General features: G+C 42.2%; 1 protein-coding gene across 2 annotated transcripts; it reads left to right on the top strand.

Moving 5' to 3' along the window:
• Positions 1-5,160: 5,160 nt before the first annotated feature.
• On the top strand, positions 5,161-11,788 carry wipi2 (WD repeat domain, phosphoinositide interacting 2). 2 transcript variants are annotated; one of them, XM_070981288.1, is made up of 12 exons: positions 5,161-5,422; positions 6,218-6,300; positions 7,036-7,205; positions 7,404-7,500; positions 7,954-8,051; positions 8,294-8,386; positions 8,530-8,600; positions 8,693-8,800; positions 8,934-9,098; positions 9,750-9,857; positions 10,036-10,133; positions 10,305-11,788. In XM_070981288.1, the coding sequence occupies exons 1-12, from the start codon at positions 5,349-5,351 to the stop codon at positions 10,415-10,417; spliced, it is 1,278 nt and encodes a 425-aa protein (XP_070837389.1). In that variant the 5' UTR covers positions 5,161-5,348; the 3' UTR covers positions 10,418-11,788. The 2 variants fall into 2 exon arrangements, with proteins under 2 accessions (XP_070837389.1, XP_070837388.1); XM_070981287.1 differs by having other exon boundaries at positions 8,693-8,806.
• The last annotated feature ends 1,093 nt before the right edge of the window (positions 11,789-12,881 follow it).

Genomic DNA, 12,881 nt, shown 5'->3' with positions numbered 1-12,881 from the left:
GCAGGATGTTCCGCGGGACTGGGTTTGTAACCCCTCCTCTCATCTCCTCCCCTCCCATTTCCTCTTATCCTGGCTGATGATAACACAGCAAAGCAACCCCCCCACCCCCCACCCCCCCACACACACAACACAGCGCCTCACTCTTCCTTTTCCAATGCTCTGGTGTGGCATTCAAATGTTGTGGGAACATATTCAGAAGGAAAGTAAAGACAAAGGTGATGATTAAACCTGACCAAGTTATTACAAACAGAGTTATCATGCTGCTTTGCCTTTAGAGAAAATCATATAAACAAACAATTGCGAGATACTGGGAAAGATGGGTATGAGCAGCATCGACACTCACACACACACACACACGCACGCACGCACGCACGCACACACACACACACACACACACACACACACACACACACACACACACACACACACACACACACCGGGCCGTAAAAAGGATTTCAGAAGTCCACGTTCCTGAAACGCACCTCTCTCAGAAAATGTGGAGCAAACATTAACACAGCCTCTTTCTCATTTTTTGGTTATTTCATTTTAATTCAGTTGACCGTTGAATTATATTTCTGTACTTTTTAATGAGTGGTGGAAAGTAATTACACATTCATTGAAGTAGTGTGCAATTTGAAGGTCCTTCCATTTCATGAGGGAGATATTTATTCTGGCATCGCAGTTACCGGTTAAAGCTCAGATTAAGACCATATTAAAATACAAAAGATTAAACCAGCTGTTCTCAACATTCTTGGCTTGTGACACCAGTTAATAAAGTCGGGGTACCTTGCCACTTTGGTTTCATTGAGATAACTACTCAAGGACCAAAACTGCAAAATCATCCAATATTTCACAAAAAGCAACGATTGAAGAGAAGTTTGGTTTTTTTTTAAAAAAAGAATCTAAATTTTTCCTCTTTCATCGCCAATAAATCAGCTCACGACCCCTCAGATGTATATTGTGGCTCTTGGGAGGTCTGAGCTTGAAACATCACTGCTGGTTGGACCATTGAATTGCACTTAAAGCAGCTACAATGTGCAGAGCTTTTTGTCATGTTTTCATGACTCTTTAGAGGGGCCCTGACCCCCTAGGGTGGGAGCCGCTGGATTAAGTGTATATAAAGTTTAAAAACTCCACCACAACCAGCTATAACAATAAACTATTGCTTACACACACAAGGCATTGGGATGATTCAGTAAATTGTTCCATGATGCAAATTTTCAGTCCCATTTTAACATTTTACACAATATAGTTGATGTTTTTGCTCACAAACCTTTATTCCCATCAAAGTCTGCACTTTGACTTTATGAACTACAGGTGCATCAGTCCATCATCAGTGGCGGCGTGATTGACTATGTCAAACAGGGTCAGTCTCAAGGCAACATCAGCAGTGGTCAATACAGACAACAGAAGACCAGCACTGATGTAAGACAGGGATATGTCTTACATATACAGAACACACGCTGTATGTGACATTAAAATAAATATATTTAGCTTAAAAAAAGACCTAGTTCTACTTTACTGCCAGCTCTGCAACACATTTATCTCCTCATAATAAAAAGGGAAGCATGTCATTCTCTCTCCATATGTCTCTGAATACACACACAAACACACACAAACACACACACACACACACGCTCAAACTGAATGGAAAATTAAATATTATCCAACAACAACAGTGGCCAGCAGAGGCCCTTTGTGGCACCGCGCAGCAGCTGTGTGAGACAGAACAGATACATTATGCAAACACGCAGACATCCAAAGTTTCCACGCTTCAAACACAACGTGTTACACATTCACCCCGGCTGTGTTTACAGATATGATTCAGAACGTCAGTGACAGTGGCCAGACAGGCATATTTGCACACAGCGGTATTGGTTATTCCCACAGCACTGTAGGTACACCTGACAGTAAGCATGCAAAAATGTAGTCTAGCACTAATGCAAACATTTTTAAAGCGTGAAGACTGACTTCACATTAAGGCTAATATTAGCTTGTGTCAAACACGCTTGTGTTTGTGCATGTGTGTTTATGATGCGACAGTTCCATGACAAATTCAGGCCGTTTAACCTGTCAAAATCAGATCAGGGTTACAAATTGAGAATGCCAGTGACACTACAAACTAAACACTCAATTATCCTAAAGTCTGGCCCACAGGTCTAAGATTTTACACATATGTCGGTGACATACTGGAAACATTATGCGGTGATTTTCATAGCTGTAACACTGAGCATGGCCTCATTAATGCTATTCAAAGACTACTCACTGAGGACAAGAACCAAAAAAATTTTTTTCCCATGTTAGAGCCGATGCAGGGTAGGCTGTGTTTTAGCCACATACCAAACGAGCACATTTCAACAAAGCAGAGCAAGTTGCCTCTCAAATGAGTCCTCAGACATATATTTTGGCTGAACGGTTCTTCTGCTACAAGCTTATTTATTTGGGTATAATTTTCAAAAAATGTAGATTTAAATGGTCTTAAAAGGTAAACACCAGAAATGGATTTTTTTCATATTTTAACACCATATTTTTGCGTGTTGTTATTGGAAACAAAATCCTTAATGAAGATAAATCCAAAATATTCCTCCAGTATTCTTATTTGGATTGATTATTCTCTTATCATTATCATGAACATCAAAAGAAACTCTTTCCTGCAAGGCTCACGCAGCTTTGCTCTCTATTTCACAAGGCCTGCCTCAGTCTCTCTGTCTGTCATGTTTATTTGGAAGCTGTGGCTTGTGTAAACCAAAGGCCAGTACACAGGGTGGTGGACCTCTGCCTGTGCTGACAGAGCTCTGGAGGAGAGGCAGTTACTCAGTCCCTGAAAACAGTAAACTGGACGAAAGGACACAGCTGACGCACAATCACGACCACGCAGGAGCAAACAAGCAACATAGACTAAATGAGTTCAAAATGGAGGGGTGGATGGAGTCACTGTGCTAACTTTACAGATGTGCCTCTGTACTGCTTTTTAGTACAAAATTATAATCAATGTGATTAATAGGGCTGTAATAAAACAGGTTTATGTATAGTACACGCAGTGATGTGACATCGCTGAGGTTTATCTTTCAGAGAAATCACTGCCTTGAAATTTAATAAAACGCTTGTTAATAATTAATAATACTTTCTTGTTAATAAGAGCTTTTATGACTGCATAAAAAGATTGCTTTAACATCATTGTTGGTAAGGATAAAAGACGCATTCATGAGGCTAAAAGTTTATCATGGGGGACTAATTTATTTTCACCGCAGCTGAGCAATTTTGGTTTTCTCACATTTTGTTCGTTTAGTTTTGGCAATAACTCAAGAATTTATGCGCGAATTATGACAAATTTTCACACAAATGTCTCATGGGATAAAGTGAAGAAGTGTTGACATTTTTTATCCAAAAGGTCAAAGGTCAGCTTCACTGTGACATCATAATGTTTTACAAAAACACTTCTCTGGCCATTATTCAGCACCATAACTCAGGAGCAGAAGGCAGACTCTGACCATATTTCACATGTGGTCAGATATTGAACTGGTGACTCTAATCTTGGGCGTCCACCTTCTAACTGTGCTGACTGTAAAGATCTGTGCTGTCGGGTTGAAGATGTGTGTCAAGTGTCCACATTTTACAATGTGCAGCAACATTCTTATTTGAAGTATTGTAGTCCACCACAGTCCCCCCAAAGTACACTTAATACCTTTTATCAAATCCTTCAAAGTCTTCACTGTATATACTATATGAGTCAGGAACAGGGCTGTGTCCACTTGGGCCACGCCTGTCAATAAAGTCTGGACAGATGTGTGCGGATGTAAAGTGCAACTTGAGTAGTTGGCAGAGGCAAACAACTTCAAGGTCCTAATTCTAGTTTTGCTTTCTTTCCATTTAATATTCGCTATCCATCTTTCCCAGTGCTTCTAAGCTAGATGTTGTTATCCAGTGAATGAATCACACTCTGACATGCTCAGACTTACATCTGAAACTGCAACGAAGTTTAAACACGTTGACAGAAACTGTGACTCACATTCTTAATTACAGTCAACGCATCAGATCGCTAACTGCCTCCTTCTCATCCCACGCTTCAGGCATCGCTGCTGCAGCCATCACAGTCGTTATTGCGGGATGCATTATGTTTTGATGCTCACGTGGAAGTTCACTTGGAAAGACAGGCCATTCGGAAAATAATTAGGTGTTGAAATGAATGAATATGTATTTGAAATGTGTGACTTTACTTTGTTTATATCTAATAGGATTATGAAAATACAACTTTGGGATACTTTATAGGTTTTTACAACATGCATTGTAACAGTAACCCACAGGGATCATACAACCACATGCAATTTTCCCTTTTATTTTGCAAAATATTTCAATGTTAAATGATATTCTTGTATGTATATAATTATATTACATCTTATATCGCATACAATAAATATGCCATTGCACAGTGGTGAAGGGAAAACTCAGTTTGCAGACAAACATGGCATCTCATACAACTTAAATATTAAAATTACAGTGTATGACAATATCAGTAGAATAAATCACATAATACACATGGAGAGTCCGCTTAAAAATTCAAAATTAAACTTATTGTTCAGGAAATTAGCAACAGGATGTGTATTGTGATTATCTTAACATTGTAGAATGACAAAACAGAGCTGCACGGCATTATAGTTTAAAATTGAATGATTAAACATGGAAACATTTGATATTTTTAAGAAAGGTAAGAAAGTGGACATATTTGAATAAAAAATTCTAATTACCTGGAGAAGAGCTGTTGGAACAGCTTTGCAAACTGTGTGATGTAGAGTATTAATTAATACTCAATTTTCAGCTGGAGGCAAGAGGACATATGAACTGGCCTACATCAATGGTATGTGGTATGAATATAATATTTATAACTTACCAATCAGGGTAAAACGTGTAGCTCGCCCATTCGTTTAGATGTAGTTCTCATATATTGACGGTCGGGGGCGCTGTTACATCAAGTCATGAAAAGTTGCTATACAGCGGAGGGTTTGCAGCAGAGTTTTCTCCTGCTTTTATTTGTCTTGTGGAACCGTGATAATCAGACAAAAACGTGTTATTCACAGTCATATCGGATATGATGACATTATTGTCACCACGACATTGTACTTCACAAAACTGCTCTGGCTCTTTAAAGGCACCGCACGCTGCGTCGTCGGAGCATGCGCAGTAAGGGGGAGCAACAGCCCCTCTGAAAAACAACAACAATCACTACAGCAAGGCTAAGAAAAAGAGATGGCCCCCTGAAGCTCAACACTTCTGGCCCTTACCACAGTAGTTATCCCAGCCCAACTGCTGCTATTTCTACCGGAGCATTATATGTCGATGGTGCCGAGCCCATGAACTTGGCCAGTCAAAGCGGGGATGCTGGCGGAAGCCAGCTCCTGTTCGCCAACTTTAACCAGGACAACACGTAAGGCAGGGCCGGGGAGAGTGTCTGGGGATCCGATGGCCTCTGCTGTCAAGCTAGCTGACGTTAGCTAGTTGAGTGTGGACTTGTCTGGGCGCCTCGCGGTGTGACAGGGCTCGATGTGGAGCACCCTGCATGTAGTTTATCACGTTAAAAATTACTTCTAATAGACGCTGAATATAGCTAGACCTAGTAAAACTGTCAAGTCAATGCAAACTGTGTGTGCTACTTCATTCGTCACTAGCATAGCTTTCTAGCTAGCATGATGCTGGCTAACTTTAGCTACAATACACATGTAGGTTAGGTGTCATGTAACTTGGGAGGCTGAGGTGACGATTGTTATTATTAATAAACTGACTGCAGACAGACATAACTTGTGATTTTTACTTGTTATGCTCGCCAGCTTTGACCGGGTGATTTTTCTGAAGGACTGGCGCTTCAGCCGAAGGACTGTTTAATTGCGTAAAAGTCTCATACTGGGTCAGTGTACCTCTTTAAGACAGATCTCTTGAAGACATGTAGCTTGATGTGCCGTTGTACTGCGCGGAGGGTTAGTCTGCTAAATTTGCTGTTGACTGCTGGAGACCACAGGGCCCTGGTCGTGTGACCACTGTCACCATCTGACCAGTACAACCAGTAACACTGAAATGAAACCATGAGTCTGATCCCTCCTGTGTCCACTTTAAAACGCCTCTGTGAGCTGTAATAATTATGATCAGCGGGTGTATGGGTGTGATATCTTGCTGATGCCATGATTATTCAATGCTGCTCCTTTATCTGTTTTTATTATTTATACAGGTCCTTAGCTGTTGGCACCAAATCAGGATACAAGTTTTTCTCCCTGTCCTCTGTGGACAAATTGGAGCAGATATATGAATGTAGTGAGTATTGTCTAAGCTCTGCTTTTCAGTTGTAATACCTTATCTGCACTTGTGTGTATAATTATTTTATGCAGTCACAAGTACACAATCCTTGTGCATGTATAATGGATTTTAAAGATGCTTAATCTGCAATATCAGTCATATTTTTGAGTTATTGTTTATAATGCCTTTTGTCTAGACTGGACACAGTCACTGCACCATTACAGGAGTGCTGTTACTTTAAATATTAATAAACTTTGTCAGCACTTTGCCCACACCCATGGACTAAATCATCAAGCCTCCCTCGCATTATTGGATTTGCATAATGCACAGCATGATCTCTTGCATGTGCTTGTTAACTGCTCATGTATTGTGAGCTGACATGTACCTTTTGATAAATATGTTAAATTTGAATGGCCAATGCAAAGCAGGCAGTAGAAGATACAAACCTAGCTTGTGCCCAGGCCATTTACTAAACATGCATAAAAGATTTGCAGGTGTGTTCAGAAACAATGAAAGTCACAAAAAGATTAAAACAGCACCACAGTGGCCACTAACAGCTGTTAGTGTTCCTCTGTGAATCAGCTGTCTGCTAAACGTGGCTATAAAGAGATGCTTTCATTTGCACCATTTGAATTCCTTAAATATTTTAAAATTGTCACTGCAAGAGTCACAGAAAGTCAGCTACTAAAAGATGAAAGGATGCCACTGGGCGATTGTAGTGAGGTGATGATTTGTGTGTGTGTGTTCCTGCAGCGGACACAGAGGATGTGTGTATTGTGGAGCGCCTGTTCTCCAGCAGCCTGGTGGCCATCGTCAGCCTGAAGGCCCCCAGGAAGCTCAAAGTCTGTCATTTCAAGAAGGGAACTGAGATCTGCAACTACTCGTACTCCAACACCATACTGGCTGTCAAGCTCAACAGACAGGTAGGAGGTGGAGGGCAAAGAAATACCTGTCTGTCTGTCTGTCTGTCTGTCTGTCTGTCTGTCTGTCTGTCTGTCTGTCTGTCTGTGTCTGTCTGTCTGTCTGTCAGGCAGGCGTTTTCACTTGACCTTGTTACATATTCATCAAAGCCGGAAGCCGTATTTGTCTTGTGATGTTGATCTTCTTTGGCTCCTCTGCAGAGGCTGATTGTGTGTCTGGAGGAGTCGCTTTACATTCACAACATCCGAGACATGAAAGTGCTGCACACTATCAGAGAAACTCCACCCAACCCTTCAGGTGAGTCTGAAGAAAGGCAGGCAGCATCTCAACATAGTGTAGTGTGTGTGTGTGTGTGTGTGTGTGTGTGTGTGTGTGTGTGTGTGTGTGTGTGTGTGTGTGTGTGTGTGTGTGTGTGTGTGTGTGTGTGTGTGTGTGTGTGTGTGTGTGTGTGTGTGTGTGTGTGTGTGTGCATACAACCCCCATTCCAAGCAAGTTGAGACACTGTTAAAAACATAAATACAATCATTTGCTGACACTGGTTGAACACGACATCTCAGGAGCACAATGGGTGAATTTCTTCAAATTTGGTCAAAGCTGAAAACATTCAATTGATTGTCAGCCTTTGAGTCACTCTTTCAGTTTCACTTACTGTCACGTTCAGATGAATGTGGATGTGTGAGAATCGGATGAATCTGTCTTTCTTTCTTTGGCTTCCTCTTGCTAATTTGCTTGAATCTGTTATTTCTCCAGGATTGTGCGCCCTTTCCATCAGCAATGACAATTGTTACCTGGCTTACCCAGGCAGCGCTACGATAGGAGAAGTTCAAGTGTTTGACACAGTCAATCTGGTAGGTGACCGCAGACACAGTAAGGCCCTCTGCGCTATGCCATCATTGTGTAATAAAGCCATTATATGTAATCATTCGTGCCAGCCAAGCTCTTATTTCCCCTTTTTTCATCATACATAACTGTTCTGCGGTGTCCTCACTATTTTGACAGCCAGTGTTTCCTGTCCTCAGTCACTGATGCTCACTATTTTTGTCTTTCTGAAGTCGTACATCTCTAACTAGTGTCGGTATTTGTTTTCCAGCGAGCGGCTAATATGATTCCAGCCCATGACAGCCCATTAGCGGCTCTGGCTTTTGATGCCAGTGGAACCAAACTAGCCACAGCCTCAGAGAAGGTAGCGCAGTTACTTTCCAGTATACTGGCCTGTGTGGGTTATTTGTGTGTGATTCTTGTTTTCCAGCTGAGCAAATACAGATCACTGTTGTTGCTTCCCCTCCAAGTGTTGTCATGTTCTGTGCATCTTTCACTTCCTCCCAGGGCACAGTCATCCGTGTCTTCTCAATCCCAGAGGGACAGAAGCTCTTTGAGTTTCGAAGAGGAGTCAAGCGGTAGATGATCTGATGATTGATGCACTGCAGTTTTTCAGAAATTAAAGCTGTTTCACTATTTAAGACTGCCATGATTCTGTCTGTTATTTTAGCTGCGTGAGCATCTGCTCACTGGCGTTCAGTATGGAAGGCCTGTACCTGTCGGCCTCCAGCAACACAGAGACGGTCCACATCTTCAAATTAGAGACGCAGAAGGAGAAGTATGTGTACGTACCTTTCCCTTCCTCTTTCTGTCCTTATACGTCCAGTTTTAAAAGGCTCCAGAGAGCTGGGATGCCGTGCATTGTCCTCTGATGAACACAGGCTTCTCACATTCTGTGTGTGTGTATGTAGGCCAGCGGAGGAGCCCACCACATGGGGAGGGTACCTGGGCAAGGTTCTGATGGCGTCCACCACCTACCTGCCTTCCCAGGTTACGGAAATGTTCACCCAGGGACGAGCCTTTGCCACTGTACGTCTGCCATTCTGCGGACATAAGAACATCTGCGCCTTAGCTGTGTGAGTATACACACACCTGTATGGAAACATACAGTATGTACGTACACACATCCATTTGTAGATGCCATGCCCAACCCAGAAAGAACTGCAGTGAAGTGAAAGTGAAAGTATTAACAGTAATATGGATGACTCAATGCTGCTCTGATCTCAGGGCTAGATTTCAATACATAGACAGGTCACGCAAATTTGTCTTGCGCCTTTCATTCCATCTTCATTTCTTATTAAGAAGAAGAACTTCAAAGTCATCTGTGACGTAATCTTCATGTTTTGCCTTCAGTCAGATACTGTATTCAATGCTGTGCTGTTTGAAAGTCTTTTAATGATGTTTACTATAGCAGTGTTAATGTTGCTGCTCATGCTCAATAACAGTTTTCATATTCCTCTGTTCTATAAAATGTGAATCAGTGCATTTTACCACTGGATGTTTCAGATGCAGCTCAACACAGGTTTCAACTGCGGTGTTTTAATGAACTTGGAAGAATCTTATAAACTGCTGCTTGTATCAGTCTGTGAAAGAGTCCTTTGATGAGCAAGTGCAGCAAACACGGGCTCAGTAGTTGCATAACAACAGTGTACAAGCCACAGTGCCCAAAAATGGTCTTTATCCTTAAATAGACACCACTATGTTTGTGAATCTTTGTCTGAAATTAGGATTCAGAAGATTCCCAGGTTGTTGGTGGCAGCGGCTGATGGTTACCTGTATCTGTACAACCTGGATCCACAAGAGGGAGGGGAATGCACACTTATGAAGCAGCACAGGTAACACACACACACACACACACACACACACACACACACACACACACACACACACACACACACACAGAATAAATACATGTGACAGGTCACTGAACACTATAATCTGACCTTTTACACAACCAGCAGCCTGGATTTTAACAGTTTATTGTTTCTGAATATCTGCTGTCATTGACTTCAGGCTAGACGGCAGTGCAGAGCCATCCAATGAGATCCTTGAGCAGGGGTCACATGAGCGCCCACTTGTGGCACAAACCTACAGTGCTGCAGTCACTAAAGGTTTGTCACACAACGTCCTTTACACAGCTGTAATTCCTGACTATTTTTGTTTTTGATATTAATTGTAGGAATCAGTTAGTGCAGTTTACTACTACTTTATTCTCCTGTACTTTGAATTGAGTCGTGTACAAAGTCGTTTCAGGATTTGACCTTTGAACTTTTGTTTCCCAGGTTACTGTGAAGAGCAGGGTGCTGTGGGAGGGGCGGGGCTAGAAGATGACCTCAATGATCTGCGCTTAGAGGAAGAGAACGAGCAACCACCACTCATCCTTGAAACTGACTGACTTAACGGACGGCTGTACCCACCAATCAGAGGGCTCCTCTGGTGCTGCTATGAACATGTGACACAAGGGGGGCAGGGGCAGGATCAAAGACAGGCAGGGGGGTGTTTTTAAACGCTCAAAGTGTTCAAGAGCCTGTCTGTAAGTCTATCTGTGCGTTTGTCTGTTCACATACACGTCTATCTTTTCCTTCCTTCCTCCCTCCTTCCCCTCCCTCCTTCCTCTGCTTCCTTTTCCCTCAGTTTGCCTGCGCAGGCCAAACTGAAGCTTTGCATGTACATGTGCCAACTGCTAAAAACATGCTCCAATGTGAAACGAGTACCTGTGAGTGTGCGCGCGTGTTGAACGTCTGATCAAAAAACAGTAACAAAAAAAAAAATGTAGCTGTGTCTCCACTTAAGACACACACACACTGACGCAAGCACTGTGTAAAATGAAAGTGATTGTGTAAGTGCCTCGCTGCCCCGCTGTCATGGGTTCTTCTGTTTGAGAGGGACATCTCTTTGCATTGGCTTAATAAAATCTATTTTCAGTCGCTGGATCTTAATCGGGGGTGTGTACTATCTTTTCTGACCCTTTTCTCTCTCACGCAGTCACACACTGTCCCTCGAGGAGTGTGGCGTCAGTCATCTGGCTCAACTGTACCCTCAAAGAACAATTCAGAAGCTTTTGGCATGAGGCAGAGGTGTTTGCGAGTAAGGGTGTGTGTCTGTGCGCTTGAGCTGAGACCTCATTTGTGCGTGTGTGTGTATGCTGGGCATGTACATTAGCAAAACACTGAGTGATTAGCCTCCACTTGTCCCCCCCCTCACTTTTACCTCATCCAAACAGAGGCTCAGTGGACCCCCTCCCTCAGGCCTGCAGTCATTGGTTAATTTTAAAGTCAGATATTAATCTTTTTTTTAAATCTACATAACCAGTCATAACCAATGATGTGTCATGCGTAAGAAAACATGCATGGTGTTGTTGATGTGGTACTTTGTCCATTCATCGAAGACATTTGGGTGGTGATGATCAGCTAAAGGAAGTCTGCAGATCAGCTGGGAAAGGCAGGAAGCTGTCAGTGACAGCATCCTTTTTCTCTACTGTGTAAATTAGTAGATGTGGTCAGATATCACTGTACCATTTTGTCAGGTTATGACCGTTATGACCATCAAGGGAACTGTGGACTGCAATTTGACTGATCTGGAGCTCAGGCAGAGCCTCATCAACTGGTCCAGGATGCTGCATGATTCCCTATTAATCCTTTGTCTGAAGCCGCTAAACAAGGATTAGCCATGGGATTTTGGAGTGTCGGGCATTTTCTAATGATTTTGTATAAAATGTGAAACGTTCATCTGAAACTAAAATGAAAATAAATTCCATGTTGATGTATGAGATAGATACCTTTTGTTCTTGTCACACTTGCTTAAGTTTGTTAAGAAAAGCAGCTCAGTGAGAGAACGGTCAGTATTTAATATTGTTAATTAGTGTAGCAGCTGCTATAACATGATAACAATAAGATGTTTAGCTTCATCCAGATTTCAGGATTTTGGTAGCATTCAAACTGAAGAAAGCAAACAACATCCACTTTCAGCATCATTATGTGGATGAATGTCTCATTGTTAAGTAGAAAACTGGCAGAACACAGCACCCCAGGGAAACTGTGTGTGATCTTCACACAGTGGCATCATTCATAATCATGGCTGATGACCAATCAGGCTACTGCCCCAGAGCTCCAAAGGCTTCAGTTTCACTGTGTGCCAATTACTTTCTGCTTTCTGGTATTTTCATTAATTGAACATTTGGTTAATAGTATGCACAAAAAACACTCAATGAACTGTCAGTGCTTATGGGGGCATTTGCATCATAAATCTGTATTTAAATGAATTTTGTGTCTATACAGGATCAAAGCTAAAAACTAGAAATAGGTCCCCACACACACACACGCATCCATCCCCCTCCAGTGTAAAGACACCAACTGAGATCATGCAAGGCAGAGACACACACACACACATTGAACTCTTCACACATACTAATGAACAACACAGGATCCCAAACACTTTACAGACCCATAACAGCAAAGACTGTCGTCGCATACAGTACATTCAAGGCACCGTGACATTAAAACATACTTTGCGTGCAGGCTAAAATCAGCTGTTACAAGAGGTCAATCAGTCAAAATTGATTAAGACTATTGATGGTGTTAAAGACTCATTTAATTATTCAAGACTTTCTATTAAAAGGTCTGTCTAGGCCTTTTTAAGACTTTCCCCGAGGGGTCTGAGCTCATACTTCCTCAGTCAAGCATCCTCTGGGGGGCTGAATGGGTGTGTGTCACTCTGTGGGAGCACAAAGACAAAGACAGGCTGAACAATGCTGTGCCTGTCAAAGGTGAAGATTAAATGCTCTTGCCCTCTACCTGTCCTGTCTTGCACTGGTGGGCTTGCTGACCTGGACGATCTCCACAGAGATGAAGCCTTTCATG

Source organism: Chaetodon trifascialis, chromosome 15 (assembly GCF_039877785.1).
Source record: "Chaetodon trifascialis isolate fChaTrf1 chromosome 15, fChaTrf1.hap1, whole genome shotgun sequence".
In the NCBI taxonomy this organism is placed as follows: domain Eukaryota; kingdom Metazoa; phylum Chordata; class Actinopteri; order Chaetodontiformes; family Chaetodontidae; genus Chaetodon; species Chaetodon trifascialis.
This window is presented reverse-complemented; position numbering and strand designations above follow the sequence as displayed.